This window comes from Oncorhynchus gorbuscha, linkage group LG05, assembly GCF_021184085.1.
Source record: "Oncorhynchus gorbuscha isolate QuinsamMale2020 ecotype Even-year linkage group LG05, OgorEven_v1.0, whole genome shotgun sequence".
NCBI lineage: Eukaryota > Metazoa > Chordata > Actinopteri > Salmoniformes > Salmonidae > Oncorhynchus > Oncorhynchus gorbuscha.
This window is the reverse complement of record NC_060177.1, coordinates 66827518-66842596: the sequence shown is the minus strand read 5'-3', so window position 1 is coordinate 66842596 and position 15079 is coordinate 66827518. Positions and strand designations below refer to the sequence as shown.

Here is a 15079-nt window from a genome sequence, read left to right as displayed (position 1 = left end):
TAGCATGTATCAAGTTCAAAGGCTTAACCCCTACCCTGCCAAAGCTGTATTACAATCACATTAGTAGCATAATAACAATTTAGGGCTTAAGTAACAGTAACTGATACACCATGCTGGTGACTTGGGCTGAAAGAAAAGTCCCCAGTGTGTCTACACAAAAATGAACACTGGCCTTGTGATCTTATTCACAAACCGTGTGGATTCCAGCAGTACACATTCTAAACCACAGCACATGGTTTTAATACCTGTAAACAATAGAAGTGGACATACTGGTATGCAGTGGTTCTATCCATGACAATCACGAGGTACCAAAATTCACCACTGATATTTGGAAAAGTTGAAATAAAATCGTAATACATCAGACATATTTTTCACTCTCCACCGTAGTTACCTACTTGTCCTGACGACGCTTAGCTCAGTCAAGTATACACCTCATCTTCTGCAGAATGAATGTATGCAGTCTTGCCTCTTCCTCGGTCAGACTGGCTCAGTCTGTCTGTGTGTAAGAGCCACCAATCTGTCTGCATCTGTCTGGATGTGTGTGACTACAGGGTTAACTGCTAGAGACAGTTTCTGTGCAAAACCTTTACTACTATCCCTCCCCCCCAAGCCCAGCCAGCGTCCTCCCAGCCCTGATAAACCAGTCAGTGCCCTGATCCCCTAATCAGATTACTGCCCCACCCTTCATGGGGGGTGGAATACAGGACAATTAATGAGTGAGTAAACTTGACTACACTTCTCCCTTACCCTCCATTCACTGCCTTTCATTCAATCGCCACAGAGCTTTTTCTTCATGGAAGGAAGGGAAAGTAGGCAGACTGAGGACAGAGTCTCACCCTCACTGATAGGTCAGGGCACTGCAGAGCCTGGGTGGTCTCTTCCCTCTGCTCACCACCTCAACTAACCCATCTGACTGGAGACATCAGCACCAATCATCAACGAACCTGATGACTCTCCACCAATCACAGTGCCTGAACCCTGGTTGATGGTAGAGGGGCTCAGGTTTTTTTTACGGTATGAGAAAAGATGAAGAATCTGTGTCCTTGTCTAGTTGAGTGGCTAGAGATGAATCTCAGGAGGGATGAAACAAAACGAGAATGAAGAGTGCCCAGTGCACATCCCTCCCTCTCCTTTACTCTCGCTGTATGTTTATCATACCATACAAGGACAGATGTGACCCCTCGTTTATTTTTTATTTAACAAGGCAAGTCAGTTAAGAACAAATTCTTATTTACAATGACTGCCTACCCCGGCCAAACCCAGACGATACCCTATGGGACTCCCAATCCCGGAAGGTAGTGATACAGCCTGGAATGAAACCAGGGTCTGTAGTGACGCCTCTAGCACTGAGATGCAGTACCCTAGACTGCTGCGCCCTTGGGAGTCTCTCTCCCTGACCTCTCAGCGAGGGTGAGAGTCTGTGTCCTCAGGGTGCCTACTCTCCCCTCCTTCCATTAAGGAAAAAGCTCTGTGGTGATCGAGTGAAAGGGAGTGTACACTTTTATAAAATCTCTCTATCGGCATCTGAGGCACTTGCTTTTAGGGGCCTTTGGGTTGGTGTTCAATTCAATAAAATTAAGCTGCAATTGAAACTTGAAGGCAAGTGGAAAACCATGACTGTTCAACTTACAGTCCAACATTGATAGCTGCTATAGGCATGACATGCAGAACTCCTGTTTGACAGGTTATGTTATGGTCATCACACCCGGTCTATCTGTCAGGTCAGGTTACAGTTACCTTGAAAGAGGAGCCGTAGGTAAGGCTGGAGGAGGACATCTTGAAGGGGGTCGCTCTGAGGCCCAGGGTCAATTCTGCCAGGGAGAGAGAGGGAGACATACAGGAAGATACTTAAATGTCAAAAGCTCGATAAAAAGAGTCATTTAAAAACAATGTCACAGCACACCACCAGTATGTATCCTTAAATATTTACAACAGGCTTAAGGCCCCTAAGCCTTTCTTTTGGTATATTGCACATGATGATGTTCCCATGTCCCTGGGTGTGTTGAGGGGGCCATCACTCACCGACATGAGCTGCCATGGTGATGGGAGGTCTCATATCTAACCAGTGAGTCACACTATGGACAAAGCCGCCGCTAATATAAACACTCATGTTCTATCCCTCTCTGTATGGATACACACATTTTCACGTGACCAGTGCACTAACACCCCACCCACATAGTAAGCTGGAGGCCATCATAAGACCGCATCTGTCAGTTTAACCGCAGCTATAAAACAGAAGTGCTTGTTTGATCCGTTCCAGTGTTCTGTACTGCACAGCCAGTTCTGTACTGCTACAGCCAGTTCTGTACTGCTACAGCCAGTTCTGTACTGCTACAGCCAGTTCTGTACTGCTACAGCCAGTTCTGTACTGCACAGCCAGTTCTGTACTGCTACAGCCAGTTCTGTACTGCTACAGCCAGTTCTGTACTGCACAGCCAGTTCTGTACTGCTACAGCCAGTTCTGTACTGCTACAGCCAGTTCTGTACTGCTACAGCCAGTTCTGTACTGCACAGCCAGTTCTGTACTGCACAGCCAGTTCTGTACTGCACAGCCAGTTCTGTACTGCACAGCCAGTTCTGTACTGCACAGCCAGTTCTGTACTGCTACAGCCAGTTCTGTACTGCACAGCCAGTTCTGTACTGCTACAGCCAGTTCTGTACTGCACAGCCAGTTCTGTACTGCTACAGCCAGTTCTGTACTGCTACAGCCAGTTCTGTACTGCACAGCCAGTTCTGTACTGCACAGCCAGTTCTGTACTGCTACAGCCAGTGCTGTACTGCTACAGCCAGTTCTGTACTGCTACAGCCAGTTCTGTACTGCTACAGCCAGTTCTGTACTGCTACAGCCAGTTCTGTACTGCTACAGCCAGTTCTGTACTGCACAGCCAGTTCTGTACTGCACAGCCAGTTCTGTACTGCTACAGCCAGTTCTGTACTGCACAGCCAGTTCTGTACTGCACAGCCAGTTCTGTACTGCTACAGCCAGTTCTGTACTGCACAGCCAGTTCTGTACTGCTACAGCCAGTTCTGTACTGCACAGCCAGTTCTGTACTGCTACAGCCAGTTCTGTACTGCACAGCCAGTTCTGTACTGCTACAGCCAGTTCTGTACTGCTACAGCCAGTTCTGTACTGCTACAGCCAGTTCTGTACTGCTACAGCCAGTTCTGTACTGCTACAGCCAGTTCTGTACTGCTACAGCCAGTTCTGTACTGCTACAGCCAGGATTGTTGTTCAGAGCTGCTGGGAGAACTAGTCATTATCCTAGCCTATCTTCAGTCTGTCAGGGAGCTTCCAAAATAGGACCCCAAAGCCATTAGAGCATATTAGGCTTAAAAGCAACAATGCCGGCCTCTTGAAGAAGCTCAGTGGAGCTGTCGGAGTATCTGGGAGGAGTACTCAGAGGCTGTAGTGGTCCTATACAGGCAAGGTCTTATGTGAAGGGTTTGGGTTGGAGGTCCTGGTGGCTGGAAAGTGCTTGAGAACAAGACTGGCTTTTTGGACAGATCTCCACAGCAGACTGCTTCTGAGATGCACCAAGACACTAACATACACATACAGAAACACATTCTGTATTGGATGACACAATCAAGTAGGTGTCCTGGAAATGCAGTTTTAATGCCCGTTTTCTACTTTTACGTTGACAACGCTTTCCTGGATACAACGGTACAGTGTGAGTGTTTGACTGGCATTTACAGTGGTACACAGACCATAGTCTGTTGTGGACATCGCCAACTCTGCGGGATGCCACAGAGAGACCACAGCGTATTGTAATGTCGAACATACGGTAGCTAGCTACACTCTAGAACTGCCCGTTGTTGTGTGTCCCTATTCCCATACCACTCTCCCACCCCCCTCCACACAGTGTGCCTGTCCATCACAGACACAATGCTGCTCCATATCCACAGCAGATCCCTGCTCCCACACACGCTCCCTGACCCTGGCCTGTCCTCAGCCTGGGGTTCAGCCCTGCTGCTGACTGCCCCCTGCCCCTGTGGCGTCTCTGGTCTCCCATGGCAACAGGGATTCCAGTGTGATCTGAAGGCTGATATTAGCATGTAGAGGTGGAGCTGGGACAGAGCAGGATACATATCTACACTGTCTGCCTCCAGTCCACACACAGGCACAGTGCATCTGATCTGCTGCAGTACACTGGACTGGAGGGATGGAAAATGTCCCTCTATGTTCCACTGTTAATGCTTGTTGATCTATTCTTAGATTCAGGGGGAAATTCAAGGGGGTTTATATCATTTCAAATATCAACTTCTGTTTTGGGATTTAACGCATATCCATATCCATCAAAATCTGTGGTCTGTAAAGATAAAGAATCTGGAACCAGAAGTCTTATCTAGCATATCCATCACCAAGTACACAGCTCAAAGAAAGGCCACAGTAAACCACCCAGCACATCATGTCTCTAATGTGCCCAGACGGTAGTGAGTGATGTTTGGGAGGGAGGAGTGTTAGGTAGTGCTCCTACCTGCTCTCTGACCTATGGGGTTGGTGGAGATGCGTGGGGCCAGGTTGCCTCTAGAGGATGAAGAGGTGGTGGTGGTGCGCCCATCTTTGATCTCAATAGTTAGGAAGGTCTTCATGTCGGGGTCTGCTGCTCCCTTGCTGTCCCGCTGTGCAGATGCTCTCCCTGGGGTCTTGTCTTCCTTTGAGCCGCCCGAGGCGTGCCACAGCTTTTCAGCCGCCTGCTTTGCCCCGCCTACAGAGTTCAAGGATTGAGCAGCGCTTTGCAGAGGTTTGGTGGCCACGCCCCCTGGATGAACTGTGTCCTGGCATTGGACATGGTTCTTTGAGGAGGAGGCGGATGAAGAGTAGGATGTAGAGCCTACATGGGGTCTCCCGGGTCTGTCTGTAGGGGTGGTGATGGATACTACTTTGGTCACTGCTGTCTGCTTGGCTGTCCCTGCTGCTGGCCCCTCACTCAACTGGGTGACTCTGCCTAGGACTCGGGCACTGGGGGCTGTCGCGTTCCTCAGAGACTGAGAGCCCCTCTTCAGGACCGGGACACTGGGACTGGGCTCCGTGAACTTACGCATACGGTCCCGCACAGAGTTAGCCCGGCCGAACGGGGCCAAGACAACCGGCTCTTTCTTCTCAGGAACTGCAAAACAGACAGAAAGCATGAGTGGAAATTATTTAAACACAGTAGCAAAGAACAGAGGAACCCAGGCACGGTCAAGTAATACAAACTCAGTAGCTAATTACCCAGCCCCCCTGGTAAAGCTGACACACAAAGACTGGAAACATTTCAAAGTCTTCAGCAGGGCAATATGCCTAAAAGTCCTCAAACTCAAAGCAGCACTCTTACTGACACTAGCACTCTTCTCATGTTAAACCACTTTGCAAATCCCTTGACTTGATTTCCCTTCTCTCGCTCTCCCCCCCTTCCTTTTTCCAGCCCCCCTCCTTTTCTTCAATCCCCCTCGCCCGCCCTCATTCTCCCTCATCTTCAGTGCGTCAGCTTAGGCCATTAGCTGACAGATTTGCTCAAGTTCTAGGTTGCCTGAGTGTTTCTGGATTCATGCTCCTTTCTGTACAGCAGAGCGATGGTCTGATTTCCCCACATATAGGGAAAGGCTCCACACTCACTTAGAAAAGCATTTCCTTCCCTCTTAATAATCTCGATTTAGTGTTTTTGAGAATAACAAGCTTTTAGGAGTCTGGGGACACAGAGAGGAGAATATAAAGAAGGGCCTTCTTATATCTTGCCATCCAGTCCTCTAGCGGTGAGCCCTCACCCCTTCCCCTGTATGACTGGCCCTATACGGTCATGCTGGCCCTACAAAGCTCCTCTGGATGGAAGCCATTAAACTGATAGGAGTTAGGTAGCAAGTCATCTTGATTATATTAGATGAACAGCTATAACTCAGCAGTGCTAAGGGGCTCAGTTCATTGATCCTCTCTGGTGAGAGGTCTTTTATCAACACTGCTGGTGGAGTTTCACAGTAGAGCACCAGAAATGAGCCACAAATCCACCCTGGCTCCCACTTAATGTCAGGCAAAAACATATACACTACCGTTCAAAGGTTTGGGGTCACTTAGAAATGTTCTTGTTTTTGAAAGAAAAGCCCATTTTTGTCCATTAAAACAACATCAAATTGATCAGAGATACAGTGTAGACATTGTTAATGTTGTAAATGACTATTGTAGCTGGAAAGGGCAGATTTTTTTATGGAACATCTACATAGGCCCATTATCAGAAACCATCACTCCTGTGTTCCAATGGCACGTTCTGTTAGCTAATCCAAGTTTATAATTTTAAAAAGGCTAATTGATCATTACAAAACCCTTTTGCAATTATGTTAGCACAGCTGAAAACTGTGGTTCTGATTAAAGAAGCAATAAAACTGTCCTTCTTTATACTAGTTGAGTATCTGGAGCATCAGCATTTGGAGGTTCGATTACAGGCATCCAGTGTCTGTGTTCTTTTGCCCATCTCAATCTTTTCATTGGCCAGTCTGAGATATGGCTTTTTCTTTGCAACTCTGCCTAGAAGGCCAGCATCCCAGAGACTCCTCTTCACTGTTGACATTGAGACGGGTGTTTTGCGGGTACTATTGTGAGGCAAAAATGTGCTTCTCTTTCAAAAACAAGGACATTTCTAAGTAACCCCAAACTTTTGAATGGTAGTGTATAGATAAGGTTTGTATCTGCAAAAATGCTCACCTGCATCTGATTTTCTGAGAGGAGTGAGTAAAGTATATCTGACCTGAAAGGGGGGGGGGGCGAGAGGGAGAAAAGAGAAGAGTCAATTAGAACATAGCAATAAGCAACACAGGGCCATAGTGCAGATCCATGGGATGGCAGGGAGGATCGTCAACATTATGTAACAGTTTGGCGCAAGGGAGGCGCGTTTGGGGCTGATCTTTTTTTGGCTGAGGGGCCATGGGGCCTAGATGTGCCTGAGCCTTCATAGCGCAATGTAAACACATGGAAGATAAGCATACCATATTGCAGAGTTCTATAAAAGAGCCTGGAGCCTGCGTTGGATAAACACTCCCCATAAGGGCAACAACGTGGCGTCATGGTGACCCAAGTCTCTGATGAGGCCATTGAGCAAACAATAGAGACTCAGAATGCTTCAGCAGCCATCTCCTGCCTGTGTGTTTGGCTGTTGCTGGGCAGCCCCAGCGGCTCTTCCTCTGACAGCAGGTGAGGAAAACCAAGATTTGAGGGGAACCAGAACCAGCTGAGCACAAGAAAGGATTTGGGCCGGCTCTGAGGTGCTGAGTTTATTTGTGTAGCCAAGTAACCATAGTCAAAACAGAGCTTTTAAACACGTACAGAGATATTTTATATGTTTATAGCTGTCGACGTTACAAAGATGCTGCTGAGAACTGGTGCTTCAAAAGAGAGGGAGGGAGAGAAGGAGGGAGAGAGGGAGGGAGGGCGAGAGGGAGACATGCCATCATAGCTCAACACCCCCCTCTAGTGGTGTGATAACCTATATATTCTACCTTTCTACCTGGAGACACAGCAGATCATGTCAGCAAGCATTACCCAGAGAGATTCAACAAGACTGTACCTTCTGTTCCTGGATGTCTCCTCTTTCCTTGGCACTGCCATTGAGCAGGCCACTGTGGGAGTCTGGGGCTTTCCTGAATAGGACGGCCCCATCAGGCTGATAATGGTTGGTAGTGGTGCTGTCCTGATGGGGCTGGTCTGGATGGTGGTTGGTGCTTTCAGCCTCGGAGTCTGTGTTGGAGGAGGAGCTACTCATGGTCACCTCTGGCTGCTCTACTCGGCTCCGGCCCTCAGACAACACGCCCACGCTCAGGTCAGACGTCCCTGAGTCCAACCGTTTCCGTGACAGGAGCCCTGCGCCGTCGGAGGTCTCAGAGCCCAGGGGGGCTCGCGGTCCCATACTGGAGTCTGATGTGCCAGAGTCCAGTCTCTGTCTGAAGTGGGACTCTGAGGCCCCAGAGTCCAGTCTGCCTATGTGGGCGGAACACTGGCTTCTGTCTGATGCTCCAGAGTCCACCCTGGTCCTGAAGGCTGAGTCCAGGCTCTTTTCTGATGCTCCAGAGTCCACCCTGGTCCTGAAGGCTGAGCCCAGGCTCTTTTCTGATGCTCCAGAGTCCACCCTGGTCCTGAAGGCTGAGCCCAGGCTCTTTTCTGATGCACCAGAGTCCACCCTGGTCCTGAAGGCTGAGCCCAGGCTCTTTTCTGATGCTCCAGAGTCCACCCTGGTCCTGAAGGCTGAGCCCAGGCTCTTTTCTGATGCTCCAGAGTCCACCCTGGTCCGGAAGGCTGAGCCCAGACCCAGACTCTTCTCTGAGGCTCCAGAGTCCAGACGGGGCCTGGAGGCCAGGCTGCGTTCTGAGGATGTCGAGTCAGAACGCTGGCGGTGAGATAGGACCACGTCCGGCTCTGATGATGTCACATGGTCCCGGGTCGGTGGGCGGGTCAGCAGAGGGCCCGGGACTTCATCCCTCACCAGGGGGTCCAGAACCAGAACCATGCCTGAGTTGGAGTCTACAAAACACAAAGACCACAATACAGTGAGTGGAACATACCCATGAGTAGATCTAGTATAGTGCCCGAGGAACACATACCATGAAAATACAACTCTGTTGTGTACAATTCTGTTCTTGCATTTTTTCAGTTTCTCTAACCTAACATAAACAAGATGGAATGTAGGATCACGTGAGGAGTTGCTGGACAACTTAGGAACTGCTGATGAAAATTAAAGGTTTCCGCAGAGGTCAAACCCCCAAGAGCACAGTGTGAGAGACATGTGAGCGCCACTGAGGAGACACAAGGGGATGTAGGCATTTCCTCCACACTTGACTCAATTCCTGGACCAGATGTCTGTGTGTGTAAAAGAGATTAGAACACTAGGTGGTTACCAACCAGCAGGAAGTGCAAGGGGAACTGGAAGTGGGGTGAAATGGAGAATAGAACAAGTTCTTCCCTCCCCCGGTCTGAATCCAACCTCCTTCATTCCTCCTCCTCTCATCAGGAAACCACACTCCAAACACTGCAGTGCCCACATCCTCCCCCTTCTAGAGCCAGTCTCTAGCTCTCCTCGTGATGCTCATTGCTCAGCATCTTTAACTCTGGGTGCTGTACAGGAACCACAGGCAAGCTGCATAAAGATAGGCCACAGAGTGGAAAATCACAGTGTCCTTACAAGAGACACATCATTGTATGATAACATCTCTGCGTACCCTTTGTATGCCCTATCCAAACAGAGCGTCCAGGTCTGTCATTTTCAAACCAAATCTGTGAAGGAAAGCCCCATTCTGGTCTAAGACGGCCACATCCTCATCAGCTTTTTCCAACACTCTCTGAAGGCCTCCCAAAGCTGGGGTCAGGAGAAGCTTTAGCTGATTACTTGAAGGGAGTGGTTATATAATGGGGTTTGAATAAGAAACATGCTTATGATACGCATTCACTTCAAACATCACAAACTAAAATGGCCCCCCTTTCTCACACGAGGCCCTATAAATAGACCACATGACATCAAAGGAAGGCCTCAGTTAAGTCCAATTAAAAGAGAACTATAGTTGAAGGGAGGAACAGCCAAGGAGTTGCAAACCAGTGATTGAAGTTGTTGCTGTTTGTACATCGTGTCCAGTCCATTGTGTGCTGTTGTGAGGATTTCTGGGAAAACCCCCTACTGCTCTTGGATAATGAGAGGATGGTTTTAAATAACCACAATAGTGCATAATGCCGACTTCCCTCCCCTCCCCCTTCTTAACGAACACACAAAAACAAAAAACAGCAACAACAAAAGGGGTATTTTCATTGGCGAGGAGTCTGGCTCCCCTTGGACTATCACATTTAAAAAAATATATTTCTGTATTTAACTATGCAAGTCAGTTAAGAACACATTATTATTTTACAATGATGGCCTATCTCGGCCAAACACTCCCCTAAGCCAGACAACGCTGGGCCAATTGTGCGCCGCCCTATGGGACTCCCTATCACGGCCGGTTGTGCTGGAGCCCGGGATCAAACCAGGGTCTGTAGTGACGCTTCTGGCACTGATATGCAGTGCCTTAGACCGCTGCACCACTCGGGAGGCCCTTCCACTGAGCCACTTACAAACTGGTCATTTCCTAAATTACAGCCTTGTCACCAGGGTTGTGCTCAATTCAGAATTGACTCCAATTCACCAAATTCTAATTAAATTGGCCACACCCCACAGGATATGGAATTTAATTCAGTGATTCATTAAATAATAACTTAGACTTTCCTTGATTGTTCATTTTATGTTAGTTCTGGAAATCTATTGTTAATTAATATTTTATATGCATGTATATAATGACATGACATGTTTTAGGTACAATATGTATATTTGTATAGACTACAACAAACAGAATAGAAGAGGCATTTGAATTTAATTGAATTCTATATTATTTCATTCAAATAATAATTGAAATTCTGTATCCTGTTTACTACTTAAATTCAAATTCAAGATTATTAATTTATGCAGCATTCAATTCAATTCTGAACTGAGAACTGAGATATACTGCCGTATATTTAAGTGTGTGTATGTGAGAAGAGAGAGGTAGCGTGTGTGTGTGACAGCCAGTGGGCCACAGTACCCCCATAATCTTCTAAGTTTAGTCCTCTCTCTAAACAACGTTCTCCTTCTCTCTGTTAAAAATGACCCCACCCCACCCTATCCGTTCCCAGCCACTAACTTCCTGTGTCTGTATCGCATCCATTTCAAACAGCTCCTACCCACAATCCCTCTGCTCTGTGGAGGTCTGCTCCTGTCTGCCTCTGGCCCTGCCTTCACCCTGGACCAAATTGCATGGTGGGGGCCATGTCAAGAAAGGGTTCTGTTCTGGTATGTGCTTAAAATAGCAGATGTATTACTACTGGGTGTGGGTTCCCCTTTGAACGGGTGATGTTCCTGTTGAGTCTCATAACCCCACTACTACCAGACACTGGCTGATGAGCGGGGTGTTGTGGGCTAAGGGTAAACCAGACCACATAAGCTCATTACGGTCAAAGAACCCAGCCAGGCACTGGCCAGGTTCAGGTCAACATTGGGGTAGGTTCCTTGATCAGAAAAATACTTAGCTTTAGCCTTAGAGTAAAAATAACACAGTAGAGATGGAGTATATTGGTTCAACAAACACTTGCTCACTTTAGAGGCATTCAAATCAGTCTGGCTATAAACACATTCTCTATTGTACTGCATGCTCTCTCATAGCCCTTTACCGGTCTTCTCTCATTCACTTTTGCATTTGGTTTTTCTGTGAGTGGGAGTGTGTGTTTACAAGTCGTAATGTCTTTGATAACGATAGTACACCTATAGTAAAGCATTCACTGTGTTTTACATTTAGGTTTTCTAACAGAGGTTAATGAAAATCACTACACGCCCAAAGTCAGAGTCCCATGACTGTGGTGCCTCTAACCTGAAAATAAAGATGGAGGAGCTAAAAACAGTGTAAACCAATGAGACAGCCTCAGCTCCACTGCCGCCCTCTACAGCAGAATGGCTTTAATGGCTGGTTATTTTCACTAGCATGCCAGAGGAAATTGCATCTAGGTGCATAAGTGTGGAGGTACAAGCAATATTTGAATCAATGTTGTGTATAAGTGCCTATCCAAACTTGACCCTTAAGTTAAGGCAAACATGACCATATAAGCATGCCATATATAGAACAGAGCAGGAAGACAATTAACTGTATGTATCTGTCATGAGTGTGTGTGTGTGTGTGTGTGGGACCTATGGACTGGCTAAGGAAAAAGGAACAGTCAACCACTCATATGGTCTTTGAACCTCTAAGCTCAGCCCTTTGAACAGTGCCGTTGCTCACCTGTCCCGTGCAGCTCTCTGCCCTGCTGCGTCTGGTGGCTCCGTAGCTCCCGGATCTGAGACTTGATTCTCTTTCGCTCGCTAAGTCTCTCCTTCTCTGTGTCCTGCAGAAACAATACAGTAAATCAGTGATTTTCAATACATACTTGCTTCAATGCAGAAAGAGTCAAGACAAGGACATTCAGTTCTTCTCACATGCTGTTCCATGCAGTATGACATAGATTGGATACAGTCATTCAGTCAGCTCCTGCCCAGCTACAACACTGAGCTGAACCCCAACCATCCCATCCCTCTCAGTGGTCTGATCAGCAAATAAGTCAAACCATCAGGTACACAAAAGTCCTCGGTCTGTAGGGGGCAATCAGAACAGTGTGTGTGATGTCCGTGTCAAGTGCTCCTCAAAGAGAGAGGCCATGATGAGGACCAGGCCCTGCCTCCCAGCTGAGATAAGATGGCGACTGCCATGCCTCCACCCTGTCCCTGCTCACCCCGGGAGAGACACAGTACACCATAACACACATAACATAACCAGCCAGGTAAATCAACCAACCCATAATGCTTTGAACCTATATGTTACACCAAGGGAGTTAGTAACTCAGCTGTAACAGCCCAGGACATAGCCTTCTGTTGAGTAATGATTGATGTGTACCTGACCTCTCTGACCCCTCAGTCCTCCACCATGGCCTGGTGTATTAGTAACGTCTGGTCCTCAGTACAGGTAGAGAAGTACACTCTGCACAGCCAGTAAAGACACACTAGGAGGGAGACGATAGAATAGAGTGCAACGTTTTGGCATATGGAGAGGACATGGGAGATGCAGGGAGGTGGAGACAAAAGGAGAGAGAAGAAGAAGGAGACATGTAAAGGCTGCCACTGGTGCCTTACTTTGAGCTACTCCACAGGAAGATCAGCTATACAGACACAAAGGACAAAACACACACACACACACTTTTCCTCCTGCATAAGCTCACACACTCTCCCTTGTCCAGAACGCTCCAGTGCCCCACAAACCTTTCCACTACAGTGCATCTGTGATATTGTGTGGAAAAGGAACGTATGGTTATATGGAGTTTCTATACACGCTTCTTTAGAAATGTATAAATAACTTCATAGTAAGTCATTTCTTTTTAACCATAAAGCTATTTGGCATAATAAATTCAGGAATAGTAAAACCAGAGCTGTGTCTGGTTCACTGGTCTTTAAAAATGGATATCATGAGAATATAGGAAACCCTCACCCCTGTACTCCACACATACAATTATCTGTACGGTCCCTCAGTCGAGCAGTGAATTTCAAACAGATTCAACCACAAAGACCAGAGAGGTTTTCCAATGCCTCGTAAAGAAGGGCACCTATTGGTAGATGGGTAAAACAAAAAAAGAAGCAGACATTGAATACCCCTTTGAGCATGGTGAAGTTATTAATTACACTTTGAATGGTGTATCAATACACCCAGTCACGACAAAGACACAGGCGTCCTTCCTAACTCAGTTGCCGGGGAGGGAGGAAACCGCTCAGGGATTTCACCATGAGACCAATAGTGACTTTAAAACAGTTGCAGAGTTTAATGGCTGTGATAGGAGAAAACTGAGGCTAGATCAATAACATTATAGTTACACCACAATACTAAACTAAATTAGAGTGAAAAGAAGGATCCCTGTACTAGGGGTATGTCACGAATCCCGCCGAAGATGGTGCCTCTTCCTGTTTGGGCGGCGCTCGGCGGTCGTCGTTGCCGGCCTACTAAAGGCTATTTAAACCCGGTAGGCCCTCCGGCTTTTGTGCAGGCTTGTTGTTCTGTTCATGGTGTGTGGATTATTGTGGATTCCGTTTTTCCAGACAGTTTCGTCCTGTTTGTTGGACTGGGTATTTATGCTCCCTTGTGTGTGGCGTGACCATTACTCTGTTCTTGGAATAAAGATCCACATTTTGAACTACCCTGTTTTCTGCGCCTGACTCCTCCACCCACTACTCCTAGAAGCCATTACAGGGTATAAAGGTTTAAACATTGTGATCGTTAACGTCCAGAAAAAAACTAAATTATTTTTTATTACAAAATTAAAATCACAGTGCAGTTATCACAAAACTACCACAACTGGCCCTGATCATTTTTTTTTACAAATACCTAATGCAACAATGCTGTAACTTTAATAGGAGGAGATATGAATCATTCAAATTACTTGCCATGCATGTCATCTTCATTAACAGTTGGAAAAATGGCATAGTAAGACACAGCAGTGAAGTCCTGTATGGCAATACTTTGAGAAGTTAAATGAAAAGGTGATTAAAAGCAAACTTTGCAAGGTGGAATTGAGCTGCTGTGGCAGTATAGGTGTAATGCTGAACGACCTGGTCTCAGAGCATTTTGTATTATTCAGTGTGATATGTTCCATTTTGTATGGTATGTATTAATTTGTGATGTCCATCACCCATTTCATATGATTCTGTATAGTGAATTACAATTGGTTATGAATTTACAAAACGTATGATATTTTACGAATTCTAGCTAAGTGGCTGATGTTAGCTAGCTGGCTAAAATTAGCTAGGCTAGGGGTTAAGGTTAGGGTTAAGTTTAAGAGTTAGGTTAAAGGGTTAAAGTTAGGGAAAGGGTTAGCTAACATGCTAAGTAGTTGCAAAGTAGATAAAAAGTGGTGGTAAGGTTGCTAATTAGCAAAAATGCTAAAGTTGTCTGTGACATGATTCAAACTCACCACCTTTTGGTTGCTAGACATTCATGTCTCGCATTATATGTTTTTGCTTTAAGTAACCATACCAAACATGAAATATCATACTTTCAGTCTCCCGGATTTACGTTTACTGTGTTACCTCTAGTCTATGAGACCTGGCTGTGCTGAAAGGGACGACCCAACCTGTTGCTGGCAGCAGTAAGATAAGGGACGGAGAGAGGAAATCACAGCGCTGATTACAGAAATGATTGCAGTTGATGCAGCCATTGTCAATGGTAGAGGATGTCGGCTTCAATACCCTATTGGTATATCTAGAACTAGACTACAAGATGCCATGTCGGCCCCGATGGAGAAATTGTACAATGATGGCTCTGTAAGTGCAAGTACAAAGCGCAAGCTCTCAAACACCATACATGGCGTTAACAGATTGGTATGTGTCTATGAACATGCTGTCATACATCACTGCAACGAGCCATCACATTGATAAGAAGTGTGACATGAAGTACAGTACGTACTGACAACATGGAGGAGGCGCACGCACACAACAGAGAACCTAAAACAACATTAATAACATGGTGGCTGAGTGAGTGGGGGACAGCAGTA

At 46.6% G+C, this 15079-nt stretch overlaps 1 protein-coding gene across 9 annotated transcripts in view; it reads right to left on the bottom strand.

Moving 5' to 3' along the window:
* Positions 1–15079, bottom strand: part of LOC124036345 (smoothelin-like) — a 70972-nt gene that overhangs the window by 19214 nt on the left and 36679 nt on the right. For 7 of the 9 annotated variants that reach the window (XM_046350808.1, XM_046350800.1, XM_046350805.1 and 4 more), the window contains 5 exons: positions 11791–11893; positions 7536–8485; positions 6677–6719; positions 4479–5111; positions 1738–1811 (listed from right to left, as the gene is read on the bottom strand). In XM_046350808.1, the coding sequence (XP_046206764.1) occupies positions 1738–1811; positions 4479–5111; positions 6677–6719; positions 7536–8485; positions 11791–11893 (1803 nt within the window). Of the gene's footprint in view, positions 1–1737; positions 1812–4478; positions 5112–6676; positions 6720–7535; positions 8486–11790; positions 11894–11984; positions 12012–15079 lie in introns of those variants that run through there. The other 2 variants (XM_046350806.1, XM_046350801.1) reach the window with 2 other exon arrangements.